Here is a 17,795-nt window from a genome sequence, read left to right as displayed (position 1 = left end):
TCCCGGTGCGTGACCCCCTCCCATCCTTAAAACGGAATTCCTAGAAAAATATTCCCCCCGTGCGGTAATTCCTAGAAAGTATAAAAAATATCCTCCACTGGAAGAAAACAAACATCGAGATGATAAAACGTACGAAGATCGGTAAATTTGAAGTTTAACGATCGTTTTATTAAAAGTTTAGTGACAAAGTTCGATGTTGTACGGGCTCAAAGTCGTTCGGGAAACGTTTCGGTGCATATTGCTTCTAAATAATATAAACTACTGAACAAAATATTGCTAATGAATTAAGAACTACGCTATATGTAAACAGTCTTCCTTATCTGAGAGCATCAAAATTACCAACGGATTTTTCATACTTCCATCGATGGCCCGTTTAATCGCACACTATATTTTGCTCTATCTAAAATTCTTCTTCGGTTCCTTGCGCATCAGCTGATTGAATTGGCCCTTCATGAGTTTCCATTGCGTCCATTTCCCTCTGCCGATGTTAAATTCCTTGCAAGTCTCTTCGAATGCTTTCATACAAAGCGGTAAATAAGAATGGTCCACGGTCGGTAGTAAATGATGAAGACCGTGTAACCCGAAATTGGTCAGTACAAGGAAATCGGAATCGTCGATTACTTCTCGTTCTCTCACGGCATCCAATTCCAGCAAACCCCAATCGAGATCGTTCCTAAAAAATATCAACGGTACATTCTTTAAATTCGAATCAAAATTTCTAAGAGCAAATATAAAATTCTAAACTCTCGGTTCTTAAGAAATCTATGGAAAAAAAGGCACCGAGCAGTTTTACATTACGATTTAGTATAAAATAATAATTTATAATTGCGATCTATTTGATTTTAAATAGATGAAAACAAAGTTAGATACTCTTTGAATCAATTTTTGTGTAATTATAAAATTGTTCCATCTAGACAAACAATCTGGACTAAATATTTATCTGTCATTGTCATAAATTAGTACTATAATATGAGCTGACCTGTATATATCGCCATCGTGGAAAATATCAGGATGATGATGGGCGGCATTAAAACCGATCATGGAGAACACAAAACTCGCTGCTAGGATAATTAGTAACCAGAATTTGAAAGCAATCGAAACGCTTGGTGCGAAGAAAGACATCAAAACGGGGAGGAAGAAAGGCACTGCATCGCGAAACTCGAATTTATTGTACTCGAAGACTATACTGTAATATCTAAAAGAAACATAGTTTTATCATTATTAATCGAATCGCGATAATACGCAATAATTCTGTCTAATGTATCGTTATTTAAATTTTCTTTCTATTTAAATATCAGTCGCTCGTATTTAATTTCGTTTAAATATCGGTTACTTCTGGTAAAGGTTAAAGAGATACATAGTGCTCATTCGATAAAGTGAGAACTCGAAATGTCGAAGAATTCGAACCTTTTGATCATTTGAAGATGAAACGTTAAAGCCCAAACTATAGGGCTTATAAGTTGGCTGATAAAACTTCGAACCATTGACTTATTTTTATACGGATACCATTGGAGAAACGGTTCGGCCATATAAATCTCGTAATCCCAGTAAGTATTGGGATACATGTGATGACTCATTACGTGGGATATGCGCCATTCCTTCGACGACATTGTACTCAAATCGAAGTAATACATTCGAAAGTTGTCCCTCATGTGAAAATAATTGTGAGCGATTATCGTAGTCCATGCGAGAAAAATTCCTGAAAATAGAATTCTGTTTTTCAACACTTCCCCGGTCCATAGCTGGGCCTTAAAGTCGAACGTTCGCCCCTGAACGAATACGACCCGCCATAACTTCGAACGCAATCTTCTCGCGCGCGTACAGTAGGTACGTTATTACGAATAATTTTCTAACGTTACAATTGTTATCAATACTAGCTTGTTCGATAAGTTTTGTCGTTCGATAAAACTTATCGAACCGTATAGTACTAGGTTGGTCAATAAATTTTGTCGTTCGATAAATATTATTGAACCGTATAGTACTAGGTTGCTCGATAAGTTTTGTCGTTCGATAAAACTTATTAAACAGTGCTACATTGAACAGTATTTTTCAATAAGTTCGATCGATAGAAAAATTATTTTCTAACCGATTCGACTGATTAAGATTTTTTACTCACCAGCGGCGACGATTATTAAATAAGATTGCATGCTAACCGCAGCAAGACTCAAAATAATTGAAGTAGTGACTAGGAAATCGGCAATGAGGTTCGACTTCTTCGATGGATGATGAAAATCGACGTCTTTCAGAGCCTCCAATGCACGTTTCTTGAACGTATTGTAAAATCCATTCGGTTCGAATGTCAATGGTACCGATCGCTCAGTTTCTGCCTTCCTTATGTAAAACTTGGGCAGGATGTTCGCAGCTTTTTCGGTCAGATGATGCGTCTACAAAGAGAAACTTTGTTTAAAAAGAATTTACGATCGAATTGCCCAAATTACGAACACACGAGATTAAGAATTAACGGAGCCTCAATAGTAACGCATTTACGAGAAATTTCTACAAATGAATTTTTATGATCACAATCTTTTATAAATATTTTAAAAATATAGACGATATTAGATTGGGAAAGAAATGTTAAAAATCTGAAAGTTCTTAAAATTAGACGATCAAAATATGTATATAGATAAATTGTATTTTCAACGGATCATTAAAAGGCGTTTTAAATCAGAAAAGAAGAAATTTACGTATGAAAATTTGTAAATAGAAAACTTGTAGTTCACAATTGGTAGGGTTTGGTAATAATGAATGGAGTTAAAATTTGGGATAAAATAGTCGTATTACAGATATCGTGAAATATCTCGGTTTTCTTTTTTCATGGAAAATAATTACCTCGAAAGCTTCTGTGATATCGGTACCCTTGGTGAGACGAATCCATTCCTCTCCTCCTGGATGGAATTTGGCAAATTTTTCTAAATCGTATAAATTATCCTTGTATCTCCACAGTCCTTCGGCACCGTCTATCTTCCTTCTAGCATTGAGAAAGGCGGCAGGTGTTTGAATGCCTTTTCTTTCAGGAAAAGATTTCAGGCCTGGTATCGAACTTCCGATCATCTTTCTAGCACCTTTTCAATGATAAACCATTATGATGTTTTTCTTTTATTATGCATTACACGTTCTTGTAAATATATTCTGCTCGAGCTAACTATTTTGATTATCGTTTCATTTTTCGAGGATTGAAATCGTAAGGATGAGAAAATCATTGTACAATGTAAAGTGATAAAAAAAATATCGCTAATCTTATTGCAATACGATTCTTGATTTTATACGGAATTATTTTTTAATTTCGTAAGGTCTTACGTCTCCTCGAATTATATAAACAGAAGATACGGATATCGTTTAAAAAAGAAAAGTTCAATTATTTTGAGATTGTAACGACATTGAAAATTAAGTGTCAATGAACCGTAAACTATAATATCATATTTTCCTCTTCTACTTCGCTTATATCTTGCTTTAACGAAACACTTACAAAATATTTCAGTTGCGTAAATCGGTCAATACGTAATACATATCAGCTCGTAACGTATTGCTAGATGATTTCATTCAAAATATTCTGCTGTATGTAAACACATTTCGAGTGTTATTAAACGAACGAAACGTTATCCCAAAACCATGATTTATATGAAACCGTGAGTTGTCACAAGTCACATGTCATAAATAAGCAGCAATAATAAAGTTTTTATCGCGTATCTCGTGAAGATTAATCTGAATCATTAATTATGGACCTTGTTTGTAATTATGTATATATATACTCTGTACCCTACACGCTAATAGAACGAGGTACTGAATTTCATTGGTCAAGAAAATTTTAATTAAATTCATAACGCTCGAATTTTAATACATCTTAGATGAACTTTAATGTGCTTTTACGTTTAAAATGTTAAGAAAAGAAATCACGATTTGTTTCTATTATTTACGAATTAATCCGATATTTGGATCACCCTTCGACAATCTTCGAATTAAGTTTAGCAATATTTTCAATTCGTAAAAAATTAATGAACTGTACAATTTATTTTATTTTGATAAGGATGTTTGTAATTACCACTTGTTTGATCGTCGAAACATTCCACATCATAATAAACAATGTAATAAATAAGATAAACAGGTAAATAAAAAGATGCGATACGAATTTTAATAAGTAGCTATCATCATTTTCGGTTTATCGTTTTGTAGATAAATTTTTTTCATGGGATGTAGTAATTACAATTATTTACATTTGCAACACAGATAGGAATGGACCTCATTTTTTTGTATCCATTCCTTTGACTATTATCGTGTGTGCGTTAAATTAAAAAATTTAGGATAACCTTTGTATATTCGTGTATCAATTTATACACTTGTAGAATACAGATGGAAAGGAAAAACTTTCGTGAGATTTCGACAGCGTCGTGGCGTTTATTGAAAGTGTTGATCTTCTCACGATCAACGTTCGGTAATGCATAAGCGGATGAAAGAAAACAAAAAGGAAATAATAAATATTACAATACTTGTGATAAATAGATATTAAACATATTATCTCACTTGTATATTTAACTTTTTTTTTTTATATCGTAAAAAATCTCTACGTTTTCTTTCGATTCCATGTACTGTTGCATCAATAGAGAATTCTTGAATGGATAATGTCTAGATCTTGAGTAATTTTAAATTCCTCGAAAAATGTACTCTTTTATTTTTTTTTGCTCAGGAAATAAATTTATTGCCACAAGAAATCGTTTTATAGAAGGTATATGATTACTATTTTCTGAGGAGGACAAATCAAAAGTATTAAATACATTGTTGTAGAAAGATTTCAGTTCGGACTTTTACATAACAGTTGCATTATTTTATTCTAGAAACCATTTTTCAAAAAAAATTTTTTTATACAAATTTCTTCTTTCGAAGTCTAATTTTCTTTCGACACATTTTTTTCTCGAAAATGTAACAGTAAATAATATTTAAAAATGGAAAAAATATATTTGCTGTTTACGTACGAACAATATTTACACTAACGATGTACAATGCATGTACGTTCAACTTCCTCGTCTTCTGTGCAGAATCAGCAATTTTTTCCCCATTGATAAACAATCGTGTACATAAAATAAATACAAAAATAAACACTACGAGTAATGTTCTGAGCTCTGTCATTGATCTTGAACAACTGCAAAGCACTCAGCTCAGAAGTCTACAGTGATAAAATAAATATTTTCAAAGCTAACGTAAAAAATGAACGTACAAGATTTTAAACAATTTTTTTTTCGTATGTACATTCTCCATTGTGTTATATACGATCTTTTTGTATAACGGTTTCCAAAATACAATTAACATTTGCCTCGTAAAGACAACCTGGGCGTACTTCACCCAGTGTAAATGAAAAATTTTCATTGAAATATTGTTATATGTTTTATTATACCCTTTATTTAGTCGGTGTGGGAGTATTGTAATCGCTTTACAACGAGGACGTACGTACCTTGCCACTCGTAACTGTTTCGATGATAGTCGACTACTAGATAAAAATAATTTACAAGTAGTAGCACCAAGCATAACCGAACGTTACTACATCGAGGAATGAACTGCTTTTGGCGAAGTAATGCCACGGAAAATAATACTTTGTCTATACACGTACAAAACGATAAAAGTCAGAATCTGAGCAAGTGCGTGCTGTGACCCCGTAACGATAACCTACTCCATGAAACGAACTTGTACATTATCACACATGTGAAAGTATGCAGGTTCATATAAACAGAAATAAGTTTATAAATATACATATTGGAAACTTTTATAGTACGTCGAATGCGAGCTGATAATAAAAAATGTGCCTCTCGTCCAAACGCACACTATGGACATTCCGGAGACTAAACTATTTAGTCGATTCGATAAGAGGCATAGGCCTATACGGGAGCACCCATAATTGTCGAGTCGTGGAACAAGAGCAAACGCTATGCGTGTTGCAATACACCCATGCACCCTTCGCATTAACCGAACGAGTGGCGAACTTATAGCCAAATTTTCAGTAAAAAGAATGTAAAGATTTATTATGTGAACAATTCAGTCTGTAAGAACTACAATTTGATAGTTACAAGTGTAATAATAAATTTACAGGGTAGTTATTGTTCGTCTGTCAATATACCATTAAATGCACGATCCGTGATAAACTTTAAGTGAAAATAAATTTTTATGTACTTTAAGTATATTAAATACTGATTATTACAAACTATGCACCGCGATTTTATTATTTGCGTATCATTTAAGTATATCTCACTGGTAAAAAGTAGCGAGTTTAATTTAAAAACATCAACCTCCCTTACAGTAAAATTATGGGCTATCGGTATTACAGTACAAGACGTTGAAGAAGAACTCGTACAAAGTTTTTAACATATGTTGTAAAATTTCATCTCTATTTGTAATTAACACTATAATGTAGGTACATACTTATACATGTAAGTTTCAGACATATTCTATTACGTTTTAATACTACAAATTTGTATTGTTGTTATGTTAAACCTTGGAAGTAAACAATGTTTATGCTCAAATCGATTAACCTAGGGAACGCATTTCATGTACAAACTTCAAGGAACTCTTTAAACAATTAGAGAAACATATTTGTATTGCAAATAAGTTATCAATAATAATTCGTAAAATTGTACTTATAAAGAGAAGTTTTCCAATAATGCCAAAAGCATAGTAAGAATGATCTCCCCGCCACTTCATTGAAATCAACAGACGGCAAAGTAAAAAGATACTTTTATGATTTACTATACCGGGTGGATCGATGCATACGTAGCAACCCAGAAAGTGTTAATTATACGCCTGAAAGTATATAAAAAATTATGAAATTAATTTTTTCGAACGAACCTTTGTTAAAAAAAAAAAAAAAAAGAAACAACTTTGAACAGGTATCCCTGTGTTCTGCATAGAAAAAACGACCTTCGATGCGAGCTTATCGGATCAGACGTTTCGAGCAGCCATGTTAACACATTGACTGTAGCGCCAATTTTCCATTTTCAAGAATGTTCTCGAAATTTGTTCAAATTGTAGGGTAAAAAGTAGAAATATTGAATAGTTTGTCGAGTGTACTCGTTACTTTTACAACACTGCCGATGTAAGTTTGTTTAAAAGTTTACTAATATTAGAGTTCATTCCTTGAGAGAACATGGCATTCAACGTGTTAAGACAAAATGACTCGACGTTGTTACCGTTCTACTTTCAAATACTCTCTATACGTGCATAAAAAGAAATTCTTATTGCGCTAAATTATCCCCCCTCCCCTCTACACTTCAAACATTTTCTGATATAATATATAGTTTGGAAGATATTTGAGTGATCGATTTAAATGACTCTTCCTGTATATATAGAGCTATGTAATAACAACTACTAATAAAGTTAATTATAACGGTAAACAAGCTATGATATCACATCACGTGAAGAGTAAGTCATAACAGTGGTTTGGAGAAAAATCTGTAACACGAAGTGCACGCGTGTTTAATTCATCTTCAAAGTTATTTTCTCGTAAATGAAATACTATACGATAAAAATCGATATTATTATTTTTTTTCAGGCGTAGAATCATCATCTTTCGCGTATTTTGGTTCATCGCCTATATCAATAATCGTTAAGTCGCGATGGGACTGATTCCCAATTATATTTTAATATTACATCATTGAGTTACATTTAGATTTGAAATCGATTCTCTTTCACCGAACTTTTCCAAGGAATGTCCTCAAACGATTTCAAACTTCTCGAGACGTACGACTGCCGATACAAATCAGTCGCATCGAGTTTTGTACACATTTTAATCACATTCACGACTTACAAAAGATAAAAGAAACGATAATAATAATACGATAGTAATACTGGACAATTAGTCTCAACGTCGAACATAATTAGTAACTTCGTAAGATTACAATTCGATAAATTTCTCACGGTCGATGGTCGCATCGTTATCCTGTCGAGATCTCAATGATAATCGATGTTTGAATTGCATCGATACTAAAAAAAACTACCAAGAAGTCTTCCCAATACCAATTACAATTTATTTTCGATGCTGGTTTAATACCTCGATACAATACTTGGGAATTCATACGTATTAACATGCCATCTGACCGATCCATCGGTGCTTGTTAGGGAGGAGGAAGCTAATTGCGTACGTCACTTGCAAGGAGTCAGTACATCGTACCTAACGTTACTGTAGTTGATTTCAAATCGGTTACATCAGAATTCCATGAATATCGCGCGTGTTCGCGACTACATCTTATCTAATCCGTTGCCTAAACATCTTTCAACATCGTTACTCGGGGATCTTTTGCTTCGATCTGTTTTTGTTTGCGCGAAAGCTTCGAATATCATTCCAAGATCCACGTTCTCGATACATCGAGTCGCGCACGACAAATGTTTACAGCCGACCGCTTAGTCAAATGTGCTGAGACTTCTCAGATGTACGTAATGGCGAAAAATGCCACGACAGTTGCCAGGATAAAAATGAACTCGGAGTTATTCGGGCGACCGGAATTTTCAGGCACTTTCGGCGAGACGGTCTTCACCACCGATGGATCACGTGGATTGTCTGTGGTCGGAGGTGGACTTTCCATCGAGCATACGGTGCTGTTTATAACTTCTCGTGTTGAACCCGTGAGAATTCGAAAGTTATAGTCCTCGAGGTTCAAGTGAGAGTACATAAAAGCCGGCAAGCGATCCGAGAGCACCCAAATTTGCCCGTTCTTATCGATCTGAAACAAAAACGGACAAATGAAATTGTTTAACGTACAACAATTGCAAGATTCTCCGAGAGGAATTTCCACGACATTTTCTGGATTCGACGCGTCGAGTTAAAAGAGAGTTTTCAAATCTCTTTTAAATGGGTATTCTGCTCCGAAAGTTTCGGAATAATTTTTTTCATAACGTGTGAAATTTATCTATCAGTTTTGTATTAGTTTCGTATCAGTTTTCTGTAAAAAATGGAGATAGAGGAAAAAAATGTCCATGCGTCTCTTACTAGAAAAAGGACACTTCGTGATAAAATTCTGTATGTACGGTTCTGGGCTGGAAGATTAATCGTAAGTATATATGTTTGGTGTAAAAAAAGCTTTAAACACAATTACCTTTAGGTCATTGGGAAAGATCATCGTGACGTTGTCCGTGTAGATAAGGGCCTGTTGTTGGATCGTAAACATGTTTTGAGGTTTCCAACAGGCAATGGCGTTCAAGTTGGTCAACGCGTAAAAGAGTACTCCAGTGGTCAGGTCTAAAAAGCTCACGCTACTCTGACCATTGTGTCCACGAGATCCAAGAGCGTGAAATTCGTGGAAATTCTCTAAAACGTAGAAACGATTATTTCGCAAAGTGACACGAACAAAGTGTACTTAAATTATACTCGCAGTTACCTCATCGATCGAATAAAACATAAACGTATCGTTACAATTTTTATTCGTTACCGTCGTTGTGATTACCAAATCTGAATGAAAAATCCTGTTCGCACGTGAACTCGGTTCATCGTTCACATTATACGCTTTTATCATTCGTGACGCTACGTGCCATCTATCGACGATTATGTGAACCACACAGGGAACACGTGTTTAACCCACTACGACCCACCGCACTACATCCTGGTTAACCGGTAGAACTACGCACCGTACTCGTTTGCGATGCAAATAGATCAATAATTCGATACATCGTTTAATTAAATACGCAACAATCTTAACGATTATCGATTCGATGAACGATGAGGTCATACGAAAAGAAGATATTTTATAATTTTGTTGTCGATCATAGTGTATCAACACACAGAATCGTAGAATTATTGCGCACAATTATTTCATTCTTCCGATTAATTTAATTATCAATTACACGTCTATATAAATAACTATCAGCAAGAAAAACAAACTTTTAAGTAGGAAACAAATTTTTATACAACACGACTACACGTGATGTACAATGTTACGAAGCGATTTAAGACTTTTTCTCTTTATTTATCGTCTCTCGTTAAATAATAACGAAGAGATCAATTTTTTGTATACTTTTCGTAAATTTATCTTTCTCTACAATCGCAACCACGTTGCTGGAAAAGATTTGGATCACGAATCGGAACGTTTAATCGAACAATCTAATATCAATAAGAGAACTTATATCGACAACCGATAATTTGTGTCGTTTGTTTGGTTGTTATATCGGAAAGAAATACAACAGAACGATTATTGCGACATCGATTGTTACACCAGAGCCTCGTTCGTTGCATCGCGTTGAAGATGGATTAAATTTGAATATCATATTTATTTATAGAGACAATAATATAAAATTTCTACGTCACTTACCCGAAGAACTGGCACGTTTAGGATCTCTAAGTAGTTTTGTGCTGACGGAGAACTCCATGCTGCTGGAGAGGGGATGGAAATACATAGTACTGTATCCATCGCCTATGGGTGCAAGACCCATACCGAACAACCCATCGCTCCATTGGAACGAGAGTCCCGACACATTGAATTCCTCGAACTTGATAAAACAATTTCGTACTTTAGGCGCTACGTAATGAAATTTTTAATACGATTTTCGTTGTTAAGTGTCAATTAATGGCCCGCGGAACACAATTCTCACGATACATCCGAGATTCTCTCGTTGCAACATATTTTTCTAACGCGTTCTAATCTTTACGATATTCCGTTCTCGTTAAAAAAACAACGATGAAAGCATCGCGGGACAAAGTCGACCAGCATTCATTTTGCGAGTACAATTCTTTTACGGTACAATTTTTTCAAATTACACGTACTGTCTCGCTGTTTACGATCATCGGGGAAAACTGAAATCGACGCAACTTTAGTCCTCGATTACTAAATAATTCAATCGATTCAGTCCTCCATTTGTAATTTAATATGCAATCCTCGATTAATAATTCAATCGATTCAGTCTTCCATTTGTAATTCAACCGACCCAGTCCACCATCAATAATTCAATTAATTTAATCCTCGATTAATAATTCGATTGATTTATCCCTCGACGAATTAATTATATCCGATAAAACTTCTTTATCGTCCAAGAGGGAAGTGTTTCCATTACAACGACAAAGCTACTAACCTGAGGATCAGGATGAAAGAAGTGATGTTTCACGAGCCACGAATTGTTCATGCTCCACGAATATACTACAAGTCCTGGACCGCCCAAATCGGCCAAATAAGCGTAAGTGTCGTCGCAGGAATAATCCTCCACGGCAATATTAGCGAACAATGAATCGGCTGTTCTCTGATCTTCGGGTATAACGAATTTACGTAGCATTCGATTGCTCGTTAAATCGTAGACGATCAAAGCCGGAGGCGCTTGTTGTTCCGGGCTGTCCAGGATGTCGGTGAATCCTGTGTCGAGGACCCAGAGCCTATCGCACTGATCCGCGCGAATTCGAAACGTGGAAATAATCTCCGGTACACTTCCAGCTTTGTATTGGTGCGTCTCCCAGGACGGATACGGAATTAACGCTGGTGATTCGCGCGTGTCTGAAACAATGAACGACAATCATTTGTAACTCGTATTCGTTCCATTTGGAGTTACATCCGCGGGTAAAAAATCGAATTGCATCCCAAGTGAAATCGTGTTAGACTTCAGCAACAAGGATAACCAGAAGGAGAAAACGTCTTCAAAATTGTCGTAGATTGGAGCTCGATGGATCATTCGTATCCGTCAGTCTGTGATTCTAATAACGACGAGAGGGTTACTTATCCCGAGTAAAATACCCCCCTGGTGTGCCAGAGGAATGCTTCATTTTATAGTTCGTGATCTTCGGATTAAAGAGGTAATAGCTCGAACGCTGCAACGCGGAACTTGTACGTACGGTATGTAGGTGAACGAAGAAACGATTCGTTAGATTTTATAATGAGAATTCGAAGTTTGGTCTTGTTTCTTTGTCAAATTATTGCTCCGAAACAATTTTTAGTACAACAAATGATACGATTATGTATTATATCGGAGCAAAAACTATCGGTAGACGTGTAGGAAGACACCCGAAATAATACAGGTATTGCAGAGAGAAAGAAAGATCAGTCCCGGTTTAAGGGGAACGTGGTACTATTAATAAGTAGAATGTGGACAGTCTCGAGTAATTTTTGCTCACTCGCAGGCCTTTCGAAGACTGGTTAAAACGTCTGACCTAGTACAACTCGCAATCACACCAAACCTCTCGGATTTGACCTTTCGTTTGGATTTGCCATCAGCTGGAAAACCCGTGTGTTCGTACGAACAAATTTGTAAAGTTTGTTCATACGTTCGTTGGAAAACTTTGGGTCCTCTTTGATAAAACAATACTAGGTTGTTCGACTAAGTTTTGTCGTTTTTTCCATTGTAAAAAAATACTACGACACTTCAACGTTTGAATAATTGTTAATATACGAACGAGATCTACATGAAACTTCACACGTGTTCATTGAATAGTAGTACCATCTTTGGAAAAATAAAAGGACGAACCTAATTGCTCCATTTCTTATCGAACGAAAAAACTTATTGGGCGATCTATTGTATCTGTAAGATGAAAAGAATGAACAATAATAATATAAAGTATGTGAGAAGACAAGGACCCAAAGCTCACAATTTACACGTTGCTTGTATCCGATCAATTTATCGCTATTGAAAGTTTCAAACGATTTACCATTATGTAGATTTTCGTACAATTTGTTACAAATTTACAAAATTTATGGACACGCATAATTTTATCGTCTCGAACAATTGTATCGGTATTGTTACGTTAGTTCGCGAACGTTTTGTACCGTTTGTACACACCTCGTCTTGTTATTCCTGATTGCGTTAAAAAGAATGTGAAATCCGTGTTACGTGTTAAAAAAACGTAAACAACCTTGAAATATCGTTACAGCCTCGACCTGAACATTTTTCCTTGTACGATTCTAATCAAACTCCTTGATCTCCTTCGAACTGCACGCGCTAAATTGTTTTTTACTCGATATAATTATCCAGATACAACATCCTGCATATAAGTTACCTATATCGAAGTTTCGCCGTTTAACTATCGAACAGCGCGAAATATACCTTATGTAATAAGTTGATAATCAAGAATAGGGTAAAAGTACTTTCAAATGTTACGACACTAATCGAGACTGGAAAATCTAGACTGACGAGAAGACCGCACGACGTTTCAATTGCCAACTTAATTTAAGTCTTCCACATAATACACGTTTTGTACAGCGATACGCTTCACACATCGGAGTGGAACTTCAGTTACTTCCAAGTTACTCTTAGAATAGTAAACTTTTTTACGAAATTCCAACCCCCGTAAATTGTACCATTTGATGAAAAATTAATTCCCACAAAAGGACAAACTGATCGAAGAATGAAATCGCAAAGTTATTACATAAAAGAACCGATTCTTTAACCATTCGACGAAGAATGGAATTCGCGATGCAGTTAATAGCTGTGCGTTAAGCTGCACTTGTATATGTGCATATCATTTGTCGTACGAAGGACATTTGTTTCTTCTTCGAAGAACTTGGAGAATTATACATAACTGGTTGCCTAGTTTTTCCATTATACTTGGTACAAAGCGTATTGTCGAGTGGATTCAATGTATTTACACTTAAATTTCCATTGTAAAAAAGATTGAAAATTTCCTCCACGTATTACGAAAGTTCTCCTCGTACGATAAAGTTTAAAAATCAATTTCGTGTTTCTAGTCTCGTTGACTATTCGTTATTCATCTTTGTGTAACATTTTCGACCTTGTCGTGGATCCTTTTCAGTAATAATCTTTTACCTTGCAAATTGATGAGTAACAAATGCTTAAGAGACACGAACAGTGATCATTTTTGTACCAGCATTCAACGACCTGACACGAAGTTTCAAAACATTATGTCATATTACGAACAGACGCACAAGACACTTTGTCCGAGAAGGAACAATGTAACGTACCACGCGTTATTCTCATTCTAATTAGCAGAGAAGTGTTCGAGAGAAAATTCTGAACGCATCCGTGGAGTTTCCGGTACCACGTTTATTCGGGAATATTTTCCATTTATGCGAAGCAAATCAAAATGTTACAAACGTTCGAAAATAATTTTACAATGAAAAGTGGACACCAGTGACGATAAGATCCATACAATACGATCGATCCACTCACCGTTTATGTAGAAGTAATTCAAACTGGCAGCAACGCCGCGTCTCCATCTTGGTACCGTGACAAAAATTCTATCGTCTGTGACTTCGAGACCCAGAGGAAGATTGTCCTCCTGCTTGTACCATGGGAACAGCTCCTTGGTGTCGTTGCTCGGCCAGTCGTAATCCAGTTGTTTCCATTGGTAAGCCACTCGAAGAGTCTCGGTCGCGGTAACAGTCTCCCAAAGGTAACATCGAAGCAGAACGTTTAGGAAAAGGATGATCCAGCTAGTCTGCATTCTCGTGAACCGTTTCTGTCTCGAATCTGCTCGGCCTTTGACGTATTTACGCTACGAATTAACGTTTTTTACTCGAGTATCGACATATAACACCATTGCTCGTCGTCAGGGTTCCTCATTGGAATTGTAAATTCTGAATGACTCACAACGACAAAGCAAAGCCATAAAATTGGTATTGCGTTCCAAGAGTTGAAATATTCACTTCATCCGGTTATTCTGGCCGATGCAAAATCAAATATTTATTTATCTTTAAGTAGAACTTTTTAAAGGGTAGTTAATTATAACTGGAGATTATAAAAATTCGTGAAATTTAAGTAAAATTAAATTACTTTACAACGGTTCGACGACCAGGAACGAGAAATCTGATTTTCGTAGAAATGAACGTTACAATTTAAAATAAAATTATTCGCTAATGAATTACACAGGTCAGATTCGCGTATATCTTTATTAAATAATTTACGTTGCGAAAGGAAGCAAATATTTATTAATTTAGGAATTTGATATTTTCCGGTGGTAGAGATTCTCTAAGTACGAAGAGATTCCTTTTACGAAGAATGCGTGTATATTCGAATTATATTCAAATAATGTATTATATTACAGTTTCGTAGAACGTTTTGTGTACGCACGAAAAATGTTCGCACATTTTAAAGATGGCGGAGTGCTTGAAACTTTTGAAGGACAGTGTATAAAATGAGCCTTAAGCATGTGTTTAACCGACTTTTTATTAATAGAAAAACAAAAGTGTTCGCTAGCCTTCGGAGTACTTTCACTTCGAAAGTTAAGAATGGAGTAAAAAGGTTGTCCAATAGTTACATACAACCGATAGAGTTTCAAATGGAAGAATTTTCAAATTGTCAAAGTTCTATTGTTGGTTTCGATCGTGTCAACTCCGTGAAGCTTTCTCCGAGGAGCGAAACTCGGGAAGAAATGTTTCCCCAGACTAAACATTCGTGGCATATGAAGCAATCCTAGCTGGAATTTTTCATCGAGAAAATAGTCATCCGTGAAATTCAATACAACGCATCGTGATGCAACGTTACAACAGAGATACACGAGAATTTCTCAACGAGGTGCCACAATACGGTATCGTACAGAATAGAAACCGTTGTGAATACGTGTAATGAACTCGAACTGGTGCATTTTCACAGCTCGACGTACTACGCTAATTACGAACCGCGGCCATCGTGAGTTTCGTATCGTGGCGAATAAGTCAACCAAATTGAAAAAAAACGTTCACGGACCGTATCTGATTTTATACGTAACGAGCACTTGATTGTGTTTCGTTGAGATAAAATTTGGTTCATTTGGAAATAGATACAAGAGTGTATAGATACGGAAACACTGAACTGCTGTCTCGTTATTCAAATTTCGTGCAATTTGGCTACCGATCCATTGGTAGTATTATCGTAAAAATATAACGCAACGTGTACAAATTTTTAATTTATTAGCGAATAATAATTGACCTTGTTGGTAAATGGGTCAGATCAGTCGCGCTGTAAAAACACAAACAGTGATGCGGATGGTTTCGTTAGAATCCGAAATGAAAGATTGTAATTCAAATAAGGGAATTATTGTAGTGGAAATTTGTCATGGACAATTTTTAAGAGTAGCGTGTTAAACACTTTTACGATCAAGGGATTTGGTTGAAATTAAAATATAACGTAGTCCGTATAAAATTAGAACGGGTTTAAGTCATCGTTTTGTCGGTTTCGAATTTGTTTAAAAAATATAGAACTTTGAGTTTTCAATGTTTGCCTGTTTAAACTTATTATTTTCGAAATTATCGACTATACTGAATTTCTACTTTCTTTGTTTTCATTGAGAAGAATCGACATTTCGAACTAATTTTTTCCTTAAATGGAAAATGTTTCTCCATATCAAAGTTACAAATTTCTATTTTACAAATTTCGAATTCTGCAATCTACAATCGAAATTGGCAAGTATTAGACGTCCAAAAGAATTCTACCAATCGTCTCAATATTAAATTGAGTAACAATTTGGGCCTGGTATTTTCAATACCGCATAATAAAATATCTTAACACTACATTAATATTAATTTAACGTAGGTGAAAATACCGTCTATAATTTACAAAATATTACAAGAATAAATTGGAAACATGTATTTGAAACACTCGGTTCGTTTACGCAATTACTTAACCGACATAGTCGATTGTTTCACGATCGAATACCCGATCATCCTTTCGATTTCGATGAAAGTTAATTTTTCCTCGCGTTCGACTTATTTGTGATATTTCACATTTATCCGTACCTACTACACTAAACACCCTACAGCATCTACACTTCGCTATCTCATTCAAATTCGTTCTGTAGATCTTCAAAAAAAAAATGTTTCAACAATTATACCGAAATTGCTTCGATTTTCAAATACATTCGCCGTGCTCGTGATTCAACAACGGAATACATTTGCGATTTTACAAAACATCGAGAACGAAACATGGTAGAATTTTTCATTTCCAAATAAATATTCAACCGCAATTTCCCTAAACCGGATAAGAATATGAAATTTTCTCCATTGTGATCGCTCAAACATAACCTTCCCAGATCCGGACTAAACCGTGGCAATATAGAGCGGCTGAGTGCATTCTCGGACGTAAATGCACGGTGTCACTGGGGCACGTTGATCTGTTAAATATTACTCGTTAATAAATTTTACCAGGATTCGGGTACACCTTGGATGTCTCAGCAGCACCACGAACAATCCAAGAGCTCGTTTCGGCCACCCCCGTCGCTTCCGTGTTACACACTCCGACGCTTCGCGTTGTTTATTCGTTAATCACTTCGGGTGTCGTTTCGATCGAGGTAAGTCGCGGAGAGGTTGAAACGAGCGTGGTGTTGCTGCAGCGGTAACACGCGACAAACTAAGAATTCGTCAGCGAAACGAAGGACGTTCTCCTGCGGTACCGTTTGGTACCGTTCAAGGCTTTGCGGGCACTGATCCGCTCGACAGACCTGTTAAAACACCGTGATTCGTCGTTCCCCGCTAACTATGACGTTATTACGTAGTGGAATGGAATGCCGAAGAAACTATAGTAAAATCTTCAAGTCACCCGTTTGTATTACCATTGTAGCGGTAAAAGTGTCCCTCTTAAAATCGAACCAGAACACCGTGGACCCGATTACAAAATCGCGGTTAAAATTCATTCCTTTTCTTATTCGCTGACATCCAATTGAAACTCCACCGGATCGAAAGATCGGTGGATGTTCACGGAGATACAACGGGGATGAAACGGGATCGGTTGTTGCTAAAACGAGGTCAAAGTTCAATTTTTCTATTCTTTCAGCAACGAATCGAAACTCTATTGGATGCAGAGGAAGATTGAGGGGTTTATGGAGGTACATAACGTAACGGGAATGCGGTGAAGATCTCTTTTATTCGGTTAATTGAAATTTATCTTTGCAACGGTTCTCTTATTGCGGTAAACATTCT

General features: G+C 35.9%; 2 protein-coding genes across 2 annotated transcripts; both read right to left on the bottom strand.

Annotated features, from left to right (window-relative positions):
• Window positions 1–146: 146 nt before the first annotated feature.
• On the bottom strand, window positions 147–5,595 carry Cyt-b5-r (Cytochrome b5-related). Its single transcript, XM_076307230.1, has 6 exons — window positions 5,444–5,595; window positions 2,830–3,062; window positions 2,117–2,384; window positions 1,408–1,699; window positions 980–1,195; window positions 147–673 (listed from the first exon to the last, which is right to left on the bottom strand). The coding sequence occupies exons 2-6, from the start codon at window positions 3,049–3,051 to the stop codon at window positions 397–399; spliced, it is 1,275 nt and encodes a 424-aa protein (XP_076163345.1). The 5' UTR covers window positions 3,052–3,062; window positions 5,444–5,595; the 3' UTR covers window positions 147–396.
• A 755-nt stretch (window positions 5,596–6,350) lies between these two features.
• Yellow-b (L-dopachrome tautomerase yellow-b) lies at window positions 6,351–17,288 on the bottom strand. Its single transcript, XM_076307195.1, has 6 exons — window positions 17,022–17,288; window positions 14,074–14,398; window positions 11,038–11,450; window positions 10,281–10,458; window positions 9,072–9,283; window positions 6,351–8,699 (listed from the first exon to the last, which is right to left on the bottom strand). Exons 2-6 carry the CDS (start codon window positions 14,345–14,347, stop codon window positions 8,403–8,405), a joined length of 1,374 nt encoding a protein of 457 aa, XP_076163310.1. The 5' UTR covers window positions 14,348–14,398; window positions 17,022–17,288; the 3' UTR covers window positions 6,351–8,402.
• Window positions 17,289–17,795: the final 507 nt, after the last annotated feature.

The sequence above is a fragment of the Ptiloglossa arizonensis genome, chromosome 1 (genome assembly GCF_051014685.1).
Source record: "Ptiloglossa arizonensis isolate GNS036 chromosome 1, iyPtiAriz1_principal, whole genome shotgun sequence".
Classification (NCBI taxonomy): domain Eukaryota; kingdom Metazoa; phylum Arthropoda; class Insecta; order Hymenoptera; family Colletidae; genus Ptiloglossa; species Ptiloglossa arizonensis.
Note: the sequence above shows the minus strand (reverse complement) of the source record. Positions and strands in the feature narration are given on the sequence as shown.